The 24,508-nt window shown below is 40.6% G+C and overlaps 1 protein-coding gene across 2 annotated transcripts in view; it reads left to right on the top strand.

Moving 5' to 3' along the window:
* The first annotated feature begins 519 nt into the window (after positions 1 to 519).
* The window catches only part of LOC307024098 (KAT8 regulatory NSL complex subunit 1-like), a 37,773-nt gene continuing 13,784 nt past the window's right edge, over positions 520 to 24,508 (top strand). Inside the window, exons 1-5 of one of the 2 annotated variants that reach the window (XM_079657920.1) lie at positions 520 to 1,255; positions 7,900 to 9,355; positions 22,506 to 22,647; positions 22,759 to 22,842; positions 24,126 to 24,235. In XM_079657920.1, the coding sequence (XP_079514046.1) occupies positions 7,968 to 9,355; positions 22,506 to 22,647; positions 22,759 to 22,842; positions 24,126 to 24,235 (1,724 nt within the window). In that variant the 5' untranslated portion in view covers positions 520 to 1,255; positions 7,900 to 7,967. The remainder of the gene's footprint in view (positions 1,256 to 7,899; positions 9,356 to 22,505; positions 22,648 to 22,758; positions 22,843 to 24,125; positions 24,236 to 24,508) is intronic. The other variant, XM_079657921.1, reaches the window with a different exon arrangement.

Below are 24,508 nucleotides of genomic sequence, written 5' to 3'. Positions count from 1 at the left end.
CATGTCTTATTTTGGGGTAGAGAATTGATAGACTAAAATCATTCAAGTATCATCCAACCACCAGCAGCACAGTCTGTTTAGCATTTGATGCAAGAAATTAAATAAAACAAAACAGATTGAAGTTACTCATTTCCAGCCATCTACCTGATCTGCATGTTGTTTGTTTTGTGCTGTGAAAACTAGTGGTTCATTTGTAAGTAAAGACCAAAAGACAAGAGCAGGAGAAATATTAGACGTTGGAGTTACAATGAGTGAAAACAGACAATGAGCAGCTAGCATGGGATGTGGTGTAAACAACACTCGTGTTATGGCGCATTTATGTGAGCCATTAGAAAGTAATGTACAGGTTGCAAAGACATTTTTTAAATGAAAACAATAATTTTTGGATATTGAAGTTTCGTGCTATGAACTTTCCGTCCCACATTTCCGCTGTACGGGCATTTGGCCTGATTGACACCCGTGGGGAGCCAATAGGTAGCCACGAATGCGAGCTTTGACCAATAGGAACACAGGGGGGGCGGTTGTTATCAAGTCGTAAACGGTTAGTAACAGGACAAGCAGGTAAGTAGGATTCTTGTTATTTTTCTCAAAATTAACGAACGCACCGCTTGTCAGGAAAAAACACTAATTTGGTTAAACTATTAGCTATTCGATTTGAGCAGCTTGGAATTTTGTCTTGCACTTTCATGCCAAACGTGCAATAAAACGGTAGTCATTGAGAAGTCAGTATGGGGATCGGGAAGCAAACAAGCTAGCTAGCTGAGTCTGCTAGCTAAGTTGGCTGTTATTGGCCGTTAGCTCACTACGTCAACATTAGCATGGCTAACATTAGCTTATCATCTAGCGCTGGGAGAAAGTACAGTTAATTCTGTCACTATATCGTTGGCATTGAATTCATTGACACGATAAGCCAGTAAAGAACCCAACTCATAAGTTGCTTTTACATTCCCGAGACCAGTGTTAATATTCTTCAACATGTAAAACTTTTTCATTATAAATGTGCAATGATAACGTTCCCGTAGGTTAACATTAGCCCGGCTAGCGCTAGCTTGCCAGCTGGACGTAAAAAAAGAATACCCTTCAGAGTCTGTTAAGAACTTGGTTTAGTGGGTGTTGCTCTGACCTGAAATACGAATAAACTAATGTTTGTTTATGTATTCTTATTCTTTTAGGAGTCATGTTATTTCCATGTGCGGAAACTGGAGTTATGGCTTTATGGATTATTGAATGGAGCGAACCAACAATGGAGTTAAAGGTATTTCTAAATATATATAATATATATATAATTTTTATTTTTGTATGGGTTCTGACGGAGACCTTCGGATCCTCTCAACCAGTCCTCACATGTGTTCATGGATTTAGTGCTGACAACAACTAGGATGAAATTGTGGATACTATTTCCCGAAATAATTGTCTTTTTTGGTGGGCCTGCCTGTCCTTTCGCCTGGGAAGGAGCACCATATGGCGCATCTTATCAGGACAACCAAGCATCCCTGTGGAAGTATTTCTGACAGCTGGGAAGAGACATAAAACCTGCTGGATGGATCACACATCGCAGCAAAGTGTGGGAGACTGCCTCTTATCCCTTGAGGAGGTTTAGGATGCAGATTGAGAGGCAGGAAGTGTAAGCAACTTCTTTTAGGCTGTTGACTTTGTGACCTGGAACATAATTTGAGCAGAAAAGAACACATTTAGGATAACTATCCAAGTTATCACATATTTAATTGTGACATTTGTAGTTTTGCTCCTGAGACTTGTATGTAGATATCAATTTGAAATAGTATTCAGAACAGGCGGATATGGACAGTTTCTAATTTACACATAGGATTGGTAATGACTTGCTTATTATTCATGGATGTCTGATAATACTCAGAGTTCATGCAAGACCTGTAGAAAACAAGTGGTATGCAATAATTAGCATTACTTAAGCAAGGATGCAACATAGCACTGAGTACATCTAATGTGGATGATGTCCTTGGAAAAACATCTAACGCACAGGAAGTGACAATTATAGTAGTTTATTTAGAGTCATAGAAGATCAACCAGATAAGCGTGAGCAACAGTAAATTGAAAAAGTAGAGATAGGCAAGTAACCACATAAATGGGAACTTTCTTAACAGAAACAAATATAAGAGATATCAGTACTGTACACACTTAAACAGCAACAGTTAATATATATATATATATATATAAATATATATATATACTCTAGGGTACTGTACAATGTTATTCAATCCAAAATAATATAATATATTATGTTTTAAAAGCTGGGGCTGGTTTTTGAAACAGCTTTTTTGTATGAAGTGCAAGCTTCAAAAATATTGCATGTCCGCTTGTGTTTAGGCATTATTTAACTTTACCTTCTTTTCAATATTATAAAAGCGGTCTTAAGTAAAGGTGAAAGATACAAAAATAATGCCCAGCCCTATTTAATGCTTATATGAACAGTTTTTATATTTTCAGATTTAATTTTTTTTTTTTTTTCTGAGTTGTATTTTTGTACTATATCTTCTTAGTCCACTACCACACAACCAACAAGCTATAGCCTAAAATGACCGTTTACCAACCTATAAAACTAAATCTTAAGTGCTTATGTGTTAAATTGCTGACCTTACTTTACTATCAATGCACATGTTCAAATACTAAGACCACAAAATGCGGTTAGGCATCTAACAGGAAGTGCAGTGCAACATGCAGTTTTTCAGTAATCATTAAGTACGTCTTTTTCATTTCCGTTTGAGACTGTTAAACATCTGTTAACATAACGCAAGCATTTCCCAAATTGGGATCAATAAAGTACATCTTATCTTTATCTTATTTGATCATAACTGAGGCTGCCAACTAGCTTCACATGACCAATTAAACAACTCTGACACAGACAAAACAAAAACAATCTTAATGGCCATTTTGTTACATTGCATTATAGTTAAATATATGAGATTAAGTATAATATCATTGTATTTTTGATATTTTCTAGATAACTGAATAATTGTTTGGGGAAAATTGTGAAAAATGTGCATCCTAGTTTCATAATCCAACATTATGCTTGAGAGGCTTCAGAATTTCCAACGATGTTGTATTAACATTACTTTAATGAATAATCCATAGTGGGGACTTGTCTGTTAAAGCTTGGTTTTCAGTGATTTGTGTAGTGTAGGTGCCATGGTTTTGTTTAGTGCAATTTGTACACATTTCCTCTTTCCTGATGTTCTTACCAACTGTCCTATATATGTTGTGTGGTATTATATTTTGGGCTATGGCTGTATTTATTTAACAGTTCTGTGCTGTAGAGCTCTTTCGTGTGGCCACTGGCTGTACATTCAGAGAGGTGTTGGTGTAGTGGTGGGCGATCTAGTTCCTGTTAAAAGTGACATGAGAGCCAGGCAGTCTGGACTGGGTTCAGTTTCCCTATTGTAAATATGTAGGTTTAAGGAAATCTTTAGCTATTTAGAAGAGTAAATAAAACCCTTAATGTATCAATAAATGGTTAATTGTGTGCCATATGTGGATAAAATACAGGTGGTTAAACTGAAAGCATAATTATGTATTTACTATACATGTGTGGGAGAAGAGTCGCACATAGCTGTAGTACTATTTGCAGTTTCACCAGTAGCTTTTTATCGTGGCCTTTGTGTGTTAAATGCTAAAATGACTTTGCACTATGTTTTTGGAAGACAATGCCCTCCTGTGGTATCTTCTTTTGAGCTTTTATGTCGTTTCTTATCTGCCCTTTGCTCTAGTGGTGAGTATGAGAAATGTCTCCCGCCTACCAGCAAGCAATACACACACGCATACGCACACACACACAGCCCTCCTATGTTTGTCAGACTCAAATCCGAGGGAGAGGAGCTAGCCGCCATTTTCTAAGCGTCTCTCCCTAAAACGAGAGAAAAGAACTCGCGACAAAACTGCCATCTGGATTACCTTTCGCTTACTGAGAATCGGATTTTTCGGTAAAAATATTGCGGCAAATTCACCTACATATGAAGTAAATCGGAGTGGAAAGGAGTGTTTCACGGCCTTGTCTTTATATTCGCTGAGTGTTAGCGGCGAGGCGAGCTAGCTGGTCGAGCAAGGTGTAGATCGTTGATTCGCCCATTCGCCTGAATCCGGAACGAGATCCGAGCGGCTTTGTGAACTGGGCCTTTTTGGGGCAATCTGGTTGCATTTTTGTTGGATTTATTAATGGCAGACTGATCGATTCAGGCCGCGTTTTTTGTGGTAGCACCCTTGGTTTTTTTCCACTAAAACTGCAGGGGATTGTTGCCGAAATTCCCTCGGTTAGTGCAACTCGTCACGTGGTAGGTTCCTCCTTTTTCTTTGTTAGCGAGCTAGCTAGACTGGCAGGGTCTACTCCCAACTTCTCAGCTTTTGACATATGTGCATTAAGGTTTCATATAAATAGATTTCTCTACAGCGAGTGTATCAGAGGAAGGCCGCCGTTGATGTACAACAACAGGCCTGTCTGTATTTATTTCCATAGTCTAATTGCAATGCACACCATGTCTCCACTCTCCAATAGGTCCTAAAGATAAGTTGTGATCTTCAACGAGTGGGGTTGTCTTGTTATTATGGCAACATTTGCGATGTTGCAGCAACCAGATATAACCCTGATGTTAATGCATGTGCTACCATGGCTTGTTTCATGTTACATTGGGCGTTATTGGCTCAAAACTATCAGTAATGTGAGCGTATGTTGTGTAGTCTGACTAAAACTGTTTACTTGCCATAAGGAGTTTTGCGTAACGTTAAAGCCCAGTGGCTTTGGCCGACAAACTAGAACCCGCAGGGATGTGCTAATAAAACATAAGCTTCAGAAATGATCTATAATTTGATGAACGTAGGTTACGTTAACGTTTCACTGCAGTTGGCTTATGGATCCGCACGCTAGCTTTGCGAGCAGGTTGTGTTTCTTGCATCAGCAGCTTTCCCGAGCTAACGTTAGCGAAACGCGAAGCGCATTATTGGGCACGCAGTGGATAAAGTGACATGGGTTTTAATAGCGAGATATTTATCTTTTGGTTCTCGGGAGATCGGTTTATGTGGAGACCAGGTGGTGATTTTTTTAATGGCATGGCTCGATGATACAAACACACTGGTCTTATTTTCAGCGAAAGCTATTGTAGACATCAAGATGACCAAATAACGTTATTACACTCGTATGCATAGAAGCGAGGCGGAACGTTTCATTTTTACAAATATTTTTGTAAACATCAGGAAGACATTTTGGTGATTACGTTATGGTTGGCTAACGTTTGATGTGGGGATTTTTTGTCGCATCTCTAGCCTGACACTCTACAGATATACTGGTGTTATGGTGCATGTAAATTGAACCGATTAATTGACTAATGATTATGATTAATCTCCCGCCTGTAGCATTAACAAGTTCGGTCTGTTTTGAGTGGAATAGGCGGTTTTAGGTAGATGAGATGCATTGCATAATCTGCTTCGGAAATACCAACATGGCGTAGTGCGCGCTGACTAGAAACTGCGGTGAAATACTGAGCCCCCATTCATCTGACCCTGCAGACGATACGCGGAGATGCAGCTCGCTTTTATCTCTTGTTTTATACGAATGTAGGATCTTCCCTTTAAAGTTTGATCTGGATATGCAACCAGTCTGTGTGAATGATATGTTAAACACTAAACCAATTCACCACCATGATCAGAATATTGTGGTTCTCTTTAAATATACAATTTTTAGAAAAATGTTGCTGACTTTTGTAAATCAGTAAATAACTTAGTCTGAAATTGACACAGGAACCTAGTCAGGATGACATCATGTGGTTTGGACTAATAGTGGTGCCTAAATCCACCTACTTAAACTGCCTGTGTGCTGCACAGGGCACATGTAGGGCAGTGGGGTTTGGACAATTTGCATTGGCTTTGCCTGTTTCTTCCCTCTCCAGAATTGAATTCCTTAGCTTATTCTTTAAAGAGCAGCCTTGTAAGTAAATGACAATGAAGGCCTGTTCACACGAGCATGGGTGTAGTAGGAATTATTTATTGGCCTTGAAAGAAGTAGCTCAGATGTCTCCTGTTATTCTACCTGTATTGTTAGTATCCCTCTTGCCAAGGTCAGTGCATATCATTAATTGTTTGATATGCATTTAAGTATTTGAAGAATTCTGTAGATTAATCTGTTTGAACACACTTTAGGCTTAAATCGTACATTTTAACTATTGACATGAATTACTGTTTTTTTAAAGGTCCCATGTCATGCTTTTCCGATTATTACCTGTCCCCTTGTGTGTTATGAAGGTTTTTCTGCATGTAAACAGTCTGCAAAGTCACAAACCCTCAAAGTACACCCTGTAGCGAGTAAAACTCTAACTCAGATAATACCTGTCTGTGCTGCCCCAGAACGCCTCGTTGGAGATTTCTCTTTTTCTTCCTGGGTACAGTGACGTGCTCATACCCAAATGGACCCATTGGTCCAAATGGACCAATCCGTGGAGCCGCTGCGTTACGTCCGTTAGGTTAGGCACACTCAATCTTTTCTCAGCTGCAGCTTCGCCGATTTCTCCTCCCTAAGACGGCGGGACGCGGCGAGGCTGTGAGTCGGTGTGTGAGCACACACACAAACTCCCAGCCTGGCTGTGTGTGTGTTTTCGGGCTGGGTTTCGCTGTGTCTCGCTGTCTCGCAGACGGCCACTGGGCTCATAGGGAGTGGGGGGGGGGGGGGGGGCTGGAGCTCCAACAAGCCGTTTAGGACAGTTGTGATTTTGGAAAATTGCACAATATAAATCTATTCTAGTAGACCTCAACAATGGAATTATGATCAGTAGAAATGGCCATGACATGGGACCTTTAATATATGAAATTGCTGCTCTTTCTTCAAGCACATATGTTGTATGTGTATTGAACTTGAGGCACTGTATTTTGTCCCTTTTTGCCTGTAGGGAGTAGTAAATAGTGATATTAAGGAACTTCAACATTATTTTGATAACAAATGGAATTATTTTCTGGGATTTTGTGAGAGCGAAGTGGCCAGGCAGACGAGAATGAATCTGATCATCTGATATGTCCCTCCTCCTCATCTGTAATGCTTTTTTAGGTTCAGCAGTTGAACCATATTTTTAGCAACACTTCCCACCAGTAGGATGACAAAATGTCAATGAGTCACTGGTTGATTTGATTGGCCCCCTTTTAACTTGATTGGTGGCGAACATTTACTGTAGGTTTGTTTTTAAGTTATGCTTGAGGTTGAAGCGAGAGTTTTGGTGCATTTTCATTTATCACATCTGGTTTTATATATTTAAAAAATGCATCATTGTTTTGGGGTGGTGGTTTGGTTTGTCATTTTCCACTCTAAAGTCTCACCAAACCTGTATTGCAGGTATTTCAGTGTTATATTTCATTATATATATATATGAACAGCTTGCCTTTTTATGTTGCTTTTTAGTGAACAAAATAATGTCTAATGAAAATATATCCTTATATATTATTTAGATATATTCTTTTGTTTTCATTTGTTTAAATCAAAGTACTTTTTTGACTCCATCTCTCCATAGCACTCTAATTATCTATATAACATATATTGTTAAGGGTATTGAATTAAGCATTCTTCCTTACTTGATGGCCTTCTGAATAATTATATTATGCATTAAGCAATGTTACAAATACATTTTTGGTAGAGTAGCCGGTTCAAGTATTAAATGAACATTTAAAGACAACGTCTGTATATGTTTGTATTTCTTATGTGGTTGTGGGCCCATAACTGTACAAGGCTGTGAATGTTATAATTGTTAATCCACACAACATCCTTTTTATGCCTACTAAGATCAGAATTTGGTGTAGTGTGTAAGGTTTTTACCTGTGCTTGGGATAATGAGACTACTTTGTTTAACGTTATTTCTTGTCTCCCCTCCCCTCTTGTCTTTATTTTGTCATATACAGGCTGTCCTCAGGTGGGGCAGTAAGCTGGTGGTGTGGAGCAGGCCGCGGTGCCCGTCCCTCTGCACTGCATGGCTGCGATGGCGCCCGCTCTCACCGACGCCCCAGCCGAAGCTCACCACATCCGCTTCAAACTGGCTGCCCCATCCTCAAGTCTCTCACCAGCCAGTGCAGAGAACAACGGTAACGCCAGCAACATCCTCATCCATAGCAGTGGCCCCGCTAAGTGCAAGGTGGTTTCTGAAGATTGCCCCCTCGACTTTTGTGGCGGTGACCAGGAGCAGCAGCAACAGCAGCCCCAAGTCGACTCTGTGGCCCAGGCCTCGGCCCTGGGAAAGCTCCAGCCGCTGGTGGCTTCTTACCTATGCTCTGATGTGACAACTGTCCCTTCAACTAAGGAGTCAATCACACTGCAAGGAGTCCTCATTAAACAGTCTGTGTTGAAAGGTCACAGAATACTGCCCAGCTCCCTCCTCAACGGCGGAGGAGACTTCCTGTCGAGGAAGAGGCAGCAGATCGAACTATCTGGTGGCCAACTCAAGAACCTCAACGGAGGTGGCCAGCCAATGGCACCTGTCAATGGCCTGGCCAAAAAGCTGGCCACCATCACTGGCCCTGGCTGCGTGGTGGCAGTGAACGGTGACAAGCCGCCTGCCACAGACTCTCAGTCCCAGAACCTGCCCTTGGACTCTGAGACCTTGACAGCTACTCTATCAGGTCATATCCAGATGAAAGGAACCCTCAAACAGAAGCATTCCTCTGGGGTTTCTAAAAATACAGATGCAAAAAACTGTGAACCACCAGTACTCCAGTCTGCTGCCCTTTCCCCTTACACCCTTAGCAACCCTAACTCCACTGAACAAATGAATTTGGAAGAGGCTAATTCACACACGCCTATCGGTCAGCCACAGGGTTCTGATAGGGAGAGACCAGGTAGCAGCCAGCAGGGCTCCCCGTCTTGCACATCTGCGCCACAGCCTCCTCTACCCTGCACTTCTTTCTCTGACAGCCTTGATGCTCACGTTAAGGAGCGTACACTTCTCAACAGCAGCCGGCAATCTGAGATTGAAAACCGGCTGCGTCGCCTGCGCAAACGTCTTCAGGTTGTACAGGCCAAGCAGGTGGAGCGGCACATTCAGCAGCAGCTGGGTGGCTTTTTGGACTCGGCTCTCAACCGGCTTTTGGCCGGTAACCGCAAAGCAGAAACAACAGCCCCTACAGCTACATGGAAGACAGGACGCCACTCTTCCTCAAACAGCAGAGACGGCCTCGGTCGCTTCCTTAAAAGTGGCTCCATGCCCTTGGAACTGGAGAGGCTGTATTTGAGCGGAACGGCTAACCTTCATTCAGCAGAAAGCGCCTTTGACTCAGATGTAACAGAAAGTAGTTCTGGAGGGGACTCTGACCTGGAGGAGGAAGAGCTGACAAGAGTGGACATTGAGCAGCGACATGTCAAAATGTAAGTAAAGGGGTCCACACACCCACTCAAATAAATAATAAATAAATGATTCTGCATAAACAGAAAATTCATTACTGAGGCGAAGTTGACCTTTTAAAGGCAGCATTTATGTTAGAAATGACAAAAAAACGTTTTATAGTATTTACACATCCCCCGTGCACTTTACCTGATTTACATTCAGATTTCTATGGTGCTTGTAGCCCTTCAACTGTGCTGTGAGAGTCCATATTTTCTGGGCCCTGCAATATGCTACTAAGGCCTAGCAGGTGCTAATGACAATTATAACTGCCTCAGTAGTGGTTGGGTCAAACTCCAGGGAGGGTAGAGAGATACCATTCGCTATTCGAGTGAGTGTAGTTGTGTGGGTGGTATCATCCTGTGGAGAATGCACAGGCTGGATTGGGCTCAAAGTAAAAAGCTCTCTCGTCACACAATGTTTCCTCCTGAGTGGGGCAGAGGCTGAAACTGAACGTTCTGTTTAGCTGCAGAGTGAACAAGCGAACACCCACAGAGCTGATAATGTTTTGCTTCAAACTGAAACCAAAGAGGAAACTGAAGTCGGGACGTTTCAACAGAAGGTGTGGGTTTTATGTTTTTACATGCTGCCTGTTGTGATCTTAGGTTTTCCTCAGCAGGAGCTTGCAAATGTATTCCATGGGAAGTTCACATAGTAATTTCTGTGTCAGTGGTTGGAAGGGGGAAAAATAAAGCAGGAGGGTCAGCAGCGCTAATGGACTTACTGACCTGTGTAGGATCGGGTAGATTATTAACAATGTCGCTGAGAACACTTGATTTTTATGGTCCTTTCATGTGCTGACTTTAGACCTTTGACCTAAATATCTTCATAACCTTCATAACAGGAAGCTTTTGCGTGTTGCAAGAATGATCCAAAAGTAGAACAACAGCGTGTAATTTATTCATACCGTGTCTGACTGTGTCCCATCGAGGGTCAAAGGAGGTGTTGTAGCAGTTAATAGAAAAAATATATAGCACGTCATGTTCAAGGAGAGTGAACATTGAGACACTACTATGTGGCTTGAGATTGTAGGAGTGAGAGTGATTATGTCATCATGAATATGAAAGGTCATATAAATAAGGAGGCAAACAGAATTAGTTTGAGCTGTTTGAGCTGTCTGCTTGTTGTTGCAGATCTTCAATTCTCAAAACCCCACCAATACTTCGATAGTGGATAATGGACAGACCTAGTCAAAAAAGAAAAATGTAAGGCATCAAATTCTATCAGGCACATTGTAAAGGCAAATGTTATTGAGATATACTTTGTTTTACTCAAAAACATCATCTTGTACACAAAACCTTGACTTGAGATACAGTTATTAATTATGCAAAATCACCTTCTTTTTAAATGGTTGTCTTTTGTTCTTTAGTCATAAAATTACACCTTGAGGCAATAAGTCTTTCTGTTGATAACAATAGCACGACTGCATTTTGAATATGGCCAGCTGTAGCATTTTTACCTTACAGACTGAATAAGATGTACAAAATGTATCAAAGATGAGTATATTTATTATTCAGATCCATTTTAATCAGTCATAAATGATCAAATTAGATTCTTTTATTTTGGCAGTCAGTCACATCCATTATTTTTTTTAATTATGGCTTGATTATTTACTTCTTTGTAACAGAATGATCCTCAGTATTATATGTTATGTGCATACAAATTAGGTTAAATGCTGCATTCGTAATAGGCCATCAGTAATCTTGTCCCTCTTAGTTGAGTCATTTGTTGTTGGGTCTTAGTCGAATAACATTTCTTTAGTTGATAAGTAAACATTTTAAAATGCAATTTCATCCTGAATTAATAGTTTCTAAAAATCCAAGATTCAGAGCGTGATACTTCGTGGAGGAACTCAGTTTTAAATATTTGTTGAGTAAATCAAAACTATTGGATGAGACTCTTTAGTCCACAGCCATAGCCATCAAAGTGTTTATGAAAAGTGGGACCATTTAGAGTAAGACATGGGATGTATTCCTTTTATTGCACTGCAGCAGATTGTATTGTACATTATCATGGTTGTTCTTTTTTCCTTTTACAAAGCAATTATAATTCTGTTTCCATTCTCCCATCATAATCATCTCCCTGCTCTGATGAAAAGCAGCAGTCTCTTGTTGTTTGCTGAGCTCAAGCATGAACCATATTTATTGTAGCCTTTAAACAGCACATTGAGTACTACCTACATGTAGTTCCATACATGAGAAAGCATCTGAAAGATGCTGAGGTATTATTCAGATGTACCAGCAGGATAAGGCAGCTACCACAGTAAAATGGTAATGTGACTCCTGCCCAACTCATTACAGTCTTCACTGTGTTTTCCTTCATCTTGACCGAGCTCGCTCTTATGTCCTTAAACAAGCAAGGAAAATGACTGGTAACACAAAAATGCTCAGCTGCAGTTTATCTGCTGTTACAGAAACATGACATATCTTGTTTCCTGCTTTACCGTGAAAGCCAACCGTACGGGTGTTATTGTGAAGCAGCTTCTTGCAACCTTAGTCACGGTTGTTGACAACTGCTTAGTCCTTTGTGCATAAAAAAAAGGTCTGTACCTTTTTTAAACATTTTAAGTGCTTTTGCTTTGTCAGTGGATCCACATTTAATATTACAGGGTGGACTTTTATTACATTTTGGCAACATGAAACCTTCTGACACATGCATGCTTTTCTAAGCCTTTATTAATAAAACTGTTAATGTATAAACTGCACCCTTGCAAACACGTTCAATCCCTACATTATCTCTTTGTTTCTCCCCATACCCTGCGAAAGAAATGAGACAGACCAACTGCAACACAGTATTTCGGTCTGTATGGCTTAATGTTATACAGATGTAGTTACTGCTAACTGTACTACATTAAGTGTTTGTTTACTGCTTTGGTTAAACACAAACAGGGTTTCTACACATCCTTGAACATTTTGTATGTTTTTAAATGTAAGAGTAAGCTTGGAATTGAATGCTTTCAACATATTTTCAAAGTCGTTTTATTTACAGAATCACTTGTTCTTACTAGTCACTCATTGCTAGATAATCCCTCTGTTGATCCTTTACTAGCAAGCATTACATAATCATGATCGGCACATACAATCAAAGTTAATAAACAGCCATTTTACACAATACTATTTAGAGTAACTGTTCAAATTATATTATTTAGAGACTTTTAGAGTGCACATTTTTGGATAGTTTTGTCCAAATGTTTAAAAAGCTATTTAAAAGCAGTATGAAGCCAATGTCTCAGTTGGCCTTAAATCGTTTTATTATAAAAAATTACAGGTGTTATGAGTTAGATTAATCAGTTACTATAATCCTTAGATGATAACAGCACGCTGAAGTAAAAACTGAGACGTTGCCCTCCCTGCAGGAGACAGGCACCCAATGTCATCTTACACTCAGGAAAATAACACTAACTTGAGCACACTTGACAATTTGTACATGTTTTATTAGAGCACAAAAGCTTTTTGGCATGTATTCTTTGCTACACAATACAGCAGAGTTATGCAATTTGAGTATAATACATTACGTGTCACTTGTTAGATGCTTTTATCCAAAGCGACTTCCATACTCAATACTGTGGGCAATCCCCACAGGAGCAATTTGGGGTGATGTGTCTTGCCCAGGGACACAACGACATGCTGACTGCAGTGGGGTTTGAACCTGTGACCCCCTGATCCGAACACCAACGCACTAGTCCACTACGCCACACGCCACCCTCGCTCAATAAACCAGGCTCAGGGAGCTCACGTAATTTGCACAGATGTTCTACAAAAAGCCACATTTAAAGGTTTTTGTTTTGCTGTCACAGAAGCACCCATCACTTAACAGGTTTGCTAATATTTGCTAAGTGGCAGCACATGTAAGCCTAATAATTTCTGTGTACACTGAGTGAAAGCTGCCTTGGAAATCTAAATCTGCTCATCTGTTATGCCTTCATAAGCAGACGTCTCATACACATTGTATAATCATTCATACCGCGCAAACAGGTTCTCAGCTCGCAACACAGCATAAGAGATTCTTGCCTTTTTGTGAACACCATAGTCGTCCAGGAGGTAGGGTGTGTGTGTATAACCATAAAGCCACATTTTCCCAGCTGACATTTTGTCTCGGTTACCAATTCATGGCTTACAGCACTACCACCAGTCAACAATACAGACAATGTAATGTCTTCTTTAGGCGGCAGCACCTCAATTATTTACTGTCAGCTGAGTTGACAGCAGTGTGGAAAATATCCTATTTGCGCAGCTTGTTTGGATGTAGTGTGTTGCTTACATCTAATCCTGTCATCCCTGTCCCTGCTGTAGACGTGGTTTCCCGTATCTTAGAGAGGATTGCGGGGCAAGCCAACATCTGTTGTCGTGCTTATGCTGCAAGGCTTTTCTGCCCTAGCCAGTGTCTGTCTGTGAATGTGATGTCCACAATGGTCCTTTAACAGGGTGTGGGTGCTGCTAGCTTTAAAAATGCTTTTCTACTCACTGCAACATGACAAGGACAGTTGATGCAATAGAGCTACACATGCATATCATTTGTTTATTTAGGCATGTTACGTGGAGCACGGGTTGTTCTGTGTTAAACAAGTGGGCACAGTTTCTTGTTTCTGAGGCAACAAAATGCTCATCAGGAAATCTCAGAGCTTACATAATCACTCATAGACAGAACATGGAAAATGTTGGGAGTTTTGTTATCTCTCCTGCACTACAACGTACCAATGTTAGCATGCTTTTTGCCTGTCTGATGATAAAAGGAGACCTGGATTACACAGAGTTCATGTTTGTATGATCTTTGTGCAGTTAGGCAGTAAAAGTGTCTGTCTGCCTGCTGCTTTTGAATTGGGGTAACTAGGTTGACTAAGACTACAGCGTGCCTTTCATGCTTATGGCTCAGCATTACTCTGCAGTCTGAGTAGCTTAGCTATGTTTTCCCTAGTTTCATTCCTGTGTGTGTGTATATATTTATGCATGTATGTGAACGCCTGTATAGGTTTCTGTCCCGTTCCACACATCTGGATGTGTTTTAGCTCGGCCCAAGTTCCTCAACACAAACCCACAGGCGTTACATAACCCCCCTCTTTTATGTAATGACTGCTGCAGCTCTCTAGCTGAATTTGCCCTCACTAGTTTTTCCTGCCCCACACCCTGTTGGCCTGCCTCGATCAGTCCTGGATCCCGAGCTGTTTCTTCCTGTAACAGATTAGTTTAAACTGCTGCCCTGACAGCCATCCCTGCACGTCAGAATAAACCTGAACAATATTGTTGTACATTTTAAATGTCTGGATCCTTTTCAACCCTTTCAGTTTGCTTTGAAAATCTTTGACTCTGGAGAACAAAGAAGTTATAATCACAGCTGCCGCTTTGATTTCCCTCATTCTTGTTACTAAGTATGATTGATAACTGAACGGCTAGTGAAGCATGCTTGCAAATGGATTTTATTGTTTTGTTCCATATGAAAAAGTAAAACGTGTGTAGGCCTTTTATTATACTTGACCTCTCTTCATCACCATGTTTCTATGGAAGATTATTGTACAAGGAGCTCAGGTTTCCTAATGTGAATATGGGTGTGTTAAAGTGGAAATTAGGGACTGATTAGCTGTCACCTAATGCACAGAAAAAACGGCATAACTGCCTTGTGTAATTCAAACTGCCTCAGTTCAAGTCAGTCATTTCCCCCCCACAATTGAAGTTTATATTGAGTGTTGTTATTCACAATACATAAGTTCCCAAAGATCCCCCCAAAGTAAGCCAAAATGAGTTTAGATCAGATATGATTGATGGCCCAATATCGGCATTTTGAAAATATAGCTTGTATTAGGGCTGCTCAATTAATCGTATTTTAATCGCAATTACGATTATGGCTTGCAACGATTACGAAAACAACGTACTGACAGGATTATTTGGAGAGCTAGCATGCCACGTTTGGGACACTTATCCTTGCACGCCTGACATTTTTTGGAACTTTTAAACCTTGTTTTCAATTACTATCAGTTATAATTCTACAAAACCTTGCTGAAACAAAAAAAGTGGGACTGAGGCAAGCTGCACTCCAAAATAAACTGTCTGTATTATATTTGTGTTTATAAAACTGGGCAATATTTGAATACATTACCAATATTGTGATATGAGAATAGACATTTTATCAGTATTATTAAGTCAAGATGTAATTGTATTTCCTGAACCAGACTGTTGTGTTAATTGCCCTTACCTACAGAATTGCTAGCCTAGTGTCTGAGTTGTGGAATCCTTTTGCTTTTATATGACAGGGCCCATGTTAACAGGTTAGAGTAGCCACACAGCATTTATTCGTTCCTGCTGTGTTCTTTTTAGATTTGTGGTCTTCCCTATTTATTCCAGCGTGTTGTGCTTGGGTCACAGCAAAAGTAAAAGCCAACAGTAAAAATCTGTTTATAGTTTATAGTAGTGCTGTAGCGATGCGTCGACGATGTCGACGCGTCGACTTCAAAATATCGTCGACGACATATTTCCTCGTCGGCGCATCGCCACACACACGTGGGTCCCCCAAAACAACAACAAGCAGTTCGCAATCGCACTTTAAACACTATGGAGACTGAAACGGCTACCACCTCCTCCTCACAGGATTGCGCACGAAGCCCTGGAAAAAGCCCCCAAACAAAAACATCTCGCCCTAGGTCTTTAAAATTGAATTTATGGAAATCTCCAATATCAACGTAAGAGCTTGTTCGGGGGGTGCTAACACTCAACCATAAACTTTATCGTTTACTTTCTCCGCCTTTATATGTAGATATTACTTTTCTCCGTTAATCTCCGTCACGTTGATTCCATAGCAACAACAACTTCCTGTCAACAGCGCTACCTCTCCTTCAAAATAAAAGCGTATTCATAAATAGGAACAGCCCTAGTGTGTTGTGCAGCTTGAGTTCTGTGCACTTCGGTAGTGCTAACTATCTTATAGCTCTCCGTGCGGTTTGTTCGTGCTTGGTTGGTTTGTAGTTAATGTTAGCTACCTAGCTAGCGGCGCCAGCTGTGTGTTAGTTAACGTTTGTCAGCATTTAATGTTGGATGGAATGGTAGCTACCGTAATTTTCGGACTATAAGGCGCACCTGAATATAAGCCGTAGCAGCTAAATTGAATGATGTGTACATATATAAGCCGCACTGGACTATAAGCCGCAGGTGTTTTCATGTTTAATTACCATATGTAAGGGTTCGTGCACAGAGGGGATTGTCGGGAAAGAGACGGCTGTTTGAGGAAGCTCCCATTTATTAACATTTCAACAAACAAGTTGCATATTTGCATAACGTATTCAAGTGTTAGCATTTAGTGCAATAGTAGCTACAGAAGATGTACTGTGCTGTGTAAACTGTACTGTATCACATAGCGTTTCAGACACACAAACCTTTCAACTTTCAAACTTAAAGCAGTGGTTTTCAACCAGTGGTACGGGGACAAACTCTCTCGCTCTCGTAATGTCTGTCTGTCTTGCTCTCGTTCTGTCTCTCGTAACACTCTCGGTTCCACTTTTACTTTTGCGCGCTACCTGTCTCACTCTTTTCCGGCCGCCAGCTTTTCCTGCTGGAGCCCGCCGCTTAAAGGTGGGGGTCGCGGACCGGCCATAGAGCCCATAGAGTTAAAGGTGGTGGATTGTAACCTGTAAAATCCATAGATTTAGGATGTCCCCTAGTGGCCGTTAGCTGTAAAAATCCATAGATTAGCCGCACCATTATATAAGCCGCAGGGTCGAAAAATGGGGGAAAAGGCGCGGCTTATAGTCCGAAAATTACGGTAGTTTACGTCTGCAGAACACCACTATCTAGCCGCTACTAACCCGGAACGAACAAACTACACAGAGAGCTAACTCATATTGTGGTCGTTTACGAGTCAAACATAACATTAGACTAACGTTAGTCAGCTTATAGTATCAATGTATGTCAACTAACGGAGCCAAGCAATGTCCAGGCCAGGGCTGCACGTAAGCTGGTGCGCGGTTGTCATGAATGTAATGTTTTTTGGTATTTATTTGAGATACATTATGTTTTTTATAAATCGAACAACAGAAAAATAATCGTTAGATTAGTCGACTAATCGATGAAATAATCGTTTTCAAAATAATCCATTCCCCCCCAGCACTAGTTTATAGACATCATACTAGTAACATTACCCGGTCTAATAGGTCTGTATCTGTAGAATATTTCACAGGCGTGAAAAAAACACTTCCTGTTTCTGTTATAAGATAAAAGCCGGATGCAGTAATTGGCCCCATACATTGAGATCCTTTTTTGTTCAATTGTGGATAATAATTTACAAATGAGCACCCATTTCTTAACCTATATTATGTCTAAAATCAATATATATGCCATTCAGAATGAAATTAATAACACACTCTTTTAACAATCTCCATTGAGAAAAATGGGTCACTGTTATTTATTGTGGTCTATGCTTTATATGTACTGCGTGTGTGTTTGCGTTAATCTCATATAAATGTAGATTGATATGACATAACTAAATGATTTGAATGATGCTGCATGCTTTGGGAGATTTGACCCCTGTAGTAGGGTTGGGTACCGAAATCCGGTTCCGTGGCAAGTTTGGGAAGCAAAACTCGGTTCAGAGTAAGAACAAATAACAATTGTCCGATACCCGGATTTCTAAGAGTTGTGAGGACAGGAGGACTGCAGCTCTCTCTCTCTGCTCCGGATCAGCTGATTGCTGCACGGTACAGCTCAGCGTCTCTCTCTCTTTCTACACATAGCGGCTCCGCTGCCCGTTTAACTGCCTCATATTTGTCAACCTTTCTCATGTTCTTTCTCTAACACGTAATGAAGGTTATTACGCGTTTTAGCTCCTATGCTGTTAATATTGACCGCCATTTCCTTTATGAAGTAAAGCAGCCTCCCTGTCTGTGTCCTCGCGCTGTCCTCACATCCCCGGACTATGAGACAGACTCGAACGAGCACTGGGATGTCAGTATTGTTTATGAAGCAGGATATAAAAAGTACATTATTGAAATGAAAATACTATTTATTTACTTTTACAAACCGTGAGCAGCTGGGCAGCTGCAGCATGTGTGTTGCAGGACATGTGTTGGACACAGACTGTGTGGTTGACTCTGTCTCACAGGCAGGTTGCATTGTAACATCAGAGGAGACTGGGCCAATTGTACATTCTCAAACTGCACCACTTAGAACTAACTAAACAATGCAGAGATTATTTTTAATTTTAATTGTATTCAATAACCGCAACAAAATTAAACATTATTAATTGATTTGTAAATAGGAATACAGATCTAACTTAATATTTTCATAAATATATTTTTCTCCCAGTGAAATTGGCATTGGACTTATTTTTTACCCTTTCAAAGAACCGGAATCGAGAACCGAAAAGCAGAACCGGAATCGTTAAAATCCAAACGATACCCAACCCTACCCTGTAGTGTGATATCTGTGGAGGCAGTACATTGTGATAAAGCTGTTGAAATAGAGCAGCAAAAAGGGGGTGGCCATTGGTCACGAGGCAGAGCTAGGTAGGGCCTTTTAATCATAGGACTTTCAGTTTGATTCCATGTTAAATTATGTTTGAGCAAGACACTGAACCCCAAGTTGCTCTGATGTGCGGGCCAGCGCCTTGCATGGCTGCATTGCCTCCATTGGAGTGTAAATGTGTGTATGATTGGTTGAAAGAGACAGAATGTGTAAAGATTGAATTGTGCTATATAACTGCAGTCCATCTACCATAAGGTCAGAGCCTTTGTTTCCAAGTTATACATCTTTCATACAAAAGACTTGCATGTTTTCACCCCACTGACTGTGTGCTCATAGTGTTAAGTGATGAAATGATGAGATAAAAGATAGAGACCATATTAGGTGTACAGCATAATACAAGCATCAAGCAAATAGAAAGTTAATCTCCTTCCACCAGCCACTTGTGTAACCATATGGAGAGGAAGTGCAACCCCCCCTCCAGTATTAACAAAGGCACACAATGAAGTAGAGGAGAGAAAAGTGTTACAATGGTTGACATAAACGGCGATAGAAATAGTTTCTGTGTTCGTCACTTCTTGCACGATATCAAAAGGTCTTTGAAATCGCTTCCCTTAGCCTGAAGGAACCGCATGTGTCTTCCCCAGTGATGGTACTTTTCCAGTGGAAAGGTACATCAGGTGTAAATGAGTCTGCTGCCTCAGTGACCCCCAGCTCTCCGGCTTTTTTTGTGCCACGTGTTTGAGCATGGTGTTGGTTATGGTAGGGACATTATGGCACAGGGGTGCACCACGCAACATACGTGCTGCATCCGGAGAAACACCACAAAGGAGAATGTGCTGACAGACACAAAACAACGGCTGTACAGATTGCCGCCGGTGCTTTTGTGTTTGGGAGTAGGGGGGGAGGAAAATATGTCCTGGTGAGAAAGGGGGATAGAGCTTCTCGTGTAGGGGGGGGGGGGATTTCTCCACGCTGCATACCGACCCATCCTCCTTCGTCACACTAACGATTAAGGTCATTGCACTTGTAATGGCCCCTGTGTGTTTATGTTTGACTAAAGTACAGTTTTAGCTCTTCCTGCTTCCTTTTCATGATTATCCACACGAGTGGGGCCCAGCTCTGTCTATTGGACCCTGAGAACTGATTTCATTATTTTCTATTCTTTAATCCTTTTAATTAATTCACTTGGTATATAGAGTCTGACTCAGTCCTTATGATAAAGCCAGAGAAGTGGACGTGGGCGATTCCTTCTACTTCAACCTTTATTCATTATTAGCAGTAGAAAGATACTCATATATTTGATCAATATGTACTCGTATTTTTTAAAAGAACAATACCCTAATGCAGGAATACCTTCTTTATTTTATTAAATACAGTTCAAGCATTGAAAAAAAATGAAAGTAAAAGCAATAAATACTTTCTGACTTTGCAGAATAGCTAATTTAACAATAATGTATGTACATTTGTAGTATGACTATCAAAGCCTACATTTGTATATCACTTTACTATTGCTGCTTTGAAATGTGTGGTCAGTCTACTAATCTTAATGTATTTATTTATACATTTTCTTTATATTACTTTACAAACAGCTGGGTTCCAGGTGAATTTCCAGCTCAGGATCAGTAAAGCTTTATTCATAGAATACCATTATTTATTTGTTGACTGTATTTTTAATCTTAATCCAAATAGTTAAAAGCAGCTGTTATCGAATAAATGTGTGGTCTAAATATAACAAGAAAATGCTAATGCTGAAATGTCATAGAGCATGAATCTTCTCACGATCATCCTTCATTTCCCCCTTAGGGCCATATCTCACCTGGCCTTTTGGTAGATCAGCTGTCCACCCCCACATCCTGGTGAATCACGGCATACTCATTAGTGCAGTATATTCTGTGACACTCTTAGTGCCACCACCTCCAGTGTTGTTTTGAGACGAGTCTCCACGGGGACTCCCAGATGCAAATGACTTACCAGAGCATTGATCTTATGCACCAGCAAAAGGGCGTGTTCAACAGTGTTGCAGTGTTTATAGAACATTTACCATGTTGTTGCATGTTTGTTTATTGTGCAGAACAGGATTGAGAGTGTAGAATAGCAACAGGAAATGTTATGAGCAGGTAACACTGCAGCTGTATTTGCAGTAGTGTCCTTGCTGCTGTATTGCAGTGACCAAGCTTGTTGTGGATAAGTAAAGCAAGAGTCAAGATGTCTTTCATGGCACTGATTGGTGGTTGATATCTGCGTCAAAGCCAATGTGACTCTCCTTCCGCTCAGCTCCACAATAATACAGGATGCTTGCTTGGATTATTGGTTATCCCAGTGTCTGCCGCACTGTTCCCTGACCCAGCCCCACCCCCTCCAGCACCCTGTGGCCTGTAGATTGCACTTTAAAGCCCGTCTGTTCCTCCCCAGGCTGCCAGAGCTTTCCCTGTCCTTGTTGTCCCTCTTTTTACTCCTCCCCTTCTCCCTCCCCCGATCTAGGCCGTAGCCCTTTCCCAACTTCCTCCATCCTGTAGTAGATCTGAAAATTGAAAACAGAGACGGGTGTGGAGAGGAGAAAGCGCAGAGGAGTGCAAGGTCTATCTTTGTCTGCCATCTGACTCTGTTTTTTCTTCATTGTTCAGCCACGGCCAATGCAGCCTGTATTTTGATGAAACAGCGCCCTCTGTGGTGGCTACCGCACGGTGCAAGAGCAGACATTTTCCTCTCATGTCTGCCTTTGAAATGCCCATTCTGTGTGTCATACTGGTAAAATGGAGTACTCTGCTCTCAGCTGGCACTCATGGTTTGCCATTAAGCAACTCAGGGCGAGGAAAATCCCAATTCTTATGTTTCTCCCTCGCTTCTGAAGAATCCCTTGTCATGTTGTTTTTTGATTAGGAGGATTTTCCAGGGTGCCTGCAGTTGCCATTGCTGGGAGCTTAGTGTAATGCTGATTCACTGACCTCTGCAGTCTGACTGGGGAAATGCTCTTGAGGCTCACTGAATAACTTGCTCTAAATGATCTAATTATGACTCATTGATATTTCAATGTATTATGTTTTAGGATGGTTCATGACAGAACAGACGTTTACCATACTCTACCGACAACCTAGAAATGGAAAATAAATAGATTTGAATGATTGAAATTGGGGATGCGACTTGGGCTGGGCAGTATTGCCATAATCTTGTATTCTGATAATCATATCTTCATTATATCCCCATTATAATATACTATCTGGTAATTCAATAAAATAGTCTTTATGATAATCACATGGTTAAGCCAATCTTTCTATACTAGTATGAATTAAATACTTGACAAACAAAAAATAAAGAGTATTTTTCATTAATTGAGAACTGAAGTGCACAATTACATTGAAAGACATTCATTATGATACTGAATCATCACCCAGCCCAACATTCAACTAATGGTTCTTGTCATTACAAATTAATTTGATTATTTTTTTCTAAAATTGTCCATCCCAGATCCAAGGTGAAGTCTTCAAATGTCTTGTTTTATCAGACCAACAGTTTATAACACAATGATAGTTCTTCAGCTGTTGTGTTTTTAAGTATTTCAATCAATTTAACAATCTGTTTTTCTCTGCAGCGTTTTTAAGGAGGATAGGCTTTTTGTCGCAAACTTTAATCCAAAATCTCATCTGTTTGCGTTTTCTATAATAAGCGCTCACACCCTCTTCTTGTCCCTCAGATGGAAGCGGGCGGAAAGCCGCTACACGGTGGAGAGAGCAGCCATCATCAGCCACTGGAACTGGCTCCAGGCCCACATCTCAGACCTGGAGTACCGCATCCGACAGCAGACCGACATCTACAGACAGATCCGCGCCAGCAAGGTCAGTACAGCTTTGTCTTTTGGCGGCTAATAAATAATAGAATATGCAATGGTTTATGTGCGGAAAAACACTGTTACTATAAATATGCTCCACATGTACATCCTTCTACAGGGCTCAGTGGAGCTGGGAGGACTTTCCTCCAGTGGAGTACCTGCGGGGGGGACAGAATTGAAGACGGAGCCTGTAAATACTCCGGTGAGTGTCATGGGGAACCTTAACAGGAGGTTGTGTTCCTTTACAGCGCAGTTAGCCATATTCTCTCTCCTGGGGCTACACCAAATGATTAGTCTCTTAGCATACTTGTCGTTTAAGATAAATCTGGCTCGAATATGCATTTTCTCTTGTTGATTATTAAGCATTTTGTTATACACCCTGGCAAACAGTTTAATCAGGATCTAGTGCAGTTTATTAGGATTATTCAGGCAGAAATACCTTACAAGCTTTTCTTATTTTAAATGGTTGTGCTGTTGTATTGCCTTTTTAAAATTGCAACGCCATTGGAACACCCATAGAGAAAACAATGTTAAAGGTAATGTGCAATGAATGATATGTTTCTTGGAACAAAAGTTAAAAAAAAAAACCTTTTTAAATATTCTTCAAAATGCTGTTTGAATACAATTCAAGTGAACCATTGAAGTGTGAACTATAATAATGATGCTTGTTGCCACTGAAATGACATTAGTCAGTTTTCAATTTGTAAAGGTTCTCAGCAAGTGTTTAATTAAACCACCATTCATTCAGCACTTTCAAATTCTAAGCACTGGATGTTTTATTAGAAGTTGAAAGGGGCTGTTTTTTATTTATTTAAAGACACATGATAATCGTTAAAGCATTCAACATGTTTTGGTCAATCAAAGCACCTGCAGGAAATGAAGTGTGAAATGCTCACAGGAAATTATTTCTTTTTATTTGTCCCTCTGGCAGGAAATAATTTGCAGCTTTTGTATAATAAGCACCTTCGACCCTAACACCATTTAAAGCAAAACAATTGAGAAATGTTGTATTACAGGATGAGCCTGTTTCTCTGGATATGTTAACGCTGTTTATTCAAATGTTTGTTAAGCTACTGCGGGTGTGGCCTCTAAACTGTTTTGATTAAACATACAGTCTGTTTTCACTTTAACCTTCAAGGATTGTCTGTTTTTGCTTACTGTCAAATCATCTGCTTTAACAACAGTATGTCATTTGGAAAAATTAGAAACAATCAGGTGTGGAATGTTTTGGAAAAGTTTGATAGAAAGAATGAATTAGTGTGAATTAGTAGCTCTGGGCCATTCATGTTGATGACGGTGCAGAAAAGGGTTTTAAGTTATGTGAGAGCCAAGCCCTTTTCACAAATCCAGAATAAATCATTCAAGGCTACACGACTGGGATGATTCAGTCGTTTCCTTAAATATCCCGGCTGTGCTTAAGTGCCGCTGGTCTGCCTGTGCTGCTGAGGTGTCGTCTCACTGCCTCTGTCTTATCTGTCCTCGCAGGATGTTGGTTCAGAACGGCTGGAGCACACAGGCTCCGCCCACATCCCCAACACAGAGGCCGGCCCGTGGAAAGGTCAAAGCTCGCAGCCCGTTAACGGCGTCCTCAGCAGGTACAGCTGATGATAATACTACTGATGAACTCCTTTCTGCTTCAAAGGAAATCTGCTCTGAGAAACACTTCTGAGAAATCTCTAATTAAGGATTTTAGGAGTTTCTAATGATGAGATGCTGATGTCTTTTCTTCACATATGGAAGTCAAATGAATGTATTTGACTGGTTGTTGAAAAGAATGAACAAAGATGTTGGAAATATTATACTATTTTTTTTACATTTCATAAACAAAACAATTATAAATAAACAACAACATAAGAAGATATTGGCGT

This window comes from Notothenia rossii, assembly GCF_949606895.1.
Source record: "Notothenia rossii genome assembly, chromosome: 11".
Lineage (NCBI taxonomy): Eukaryota > Metazoa > Chordata > Actinopteri > Perciformes > Nototheniidae > Notothenia > Notothenia rossii.
Note: the sequence above shows the minus strand (reverse complement) of the source record. Positions and strands in the feature narration are given on the sequence as shown.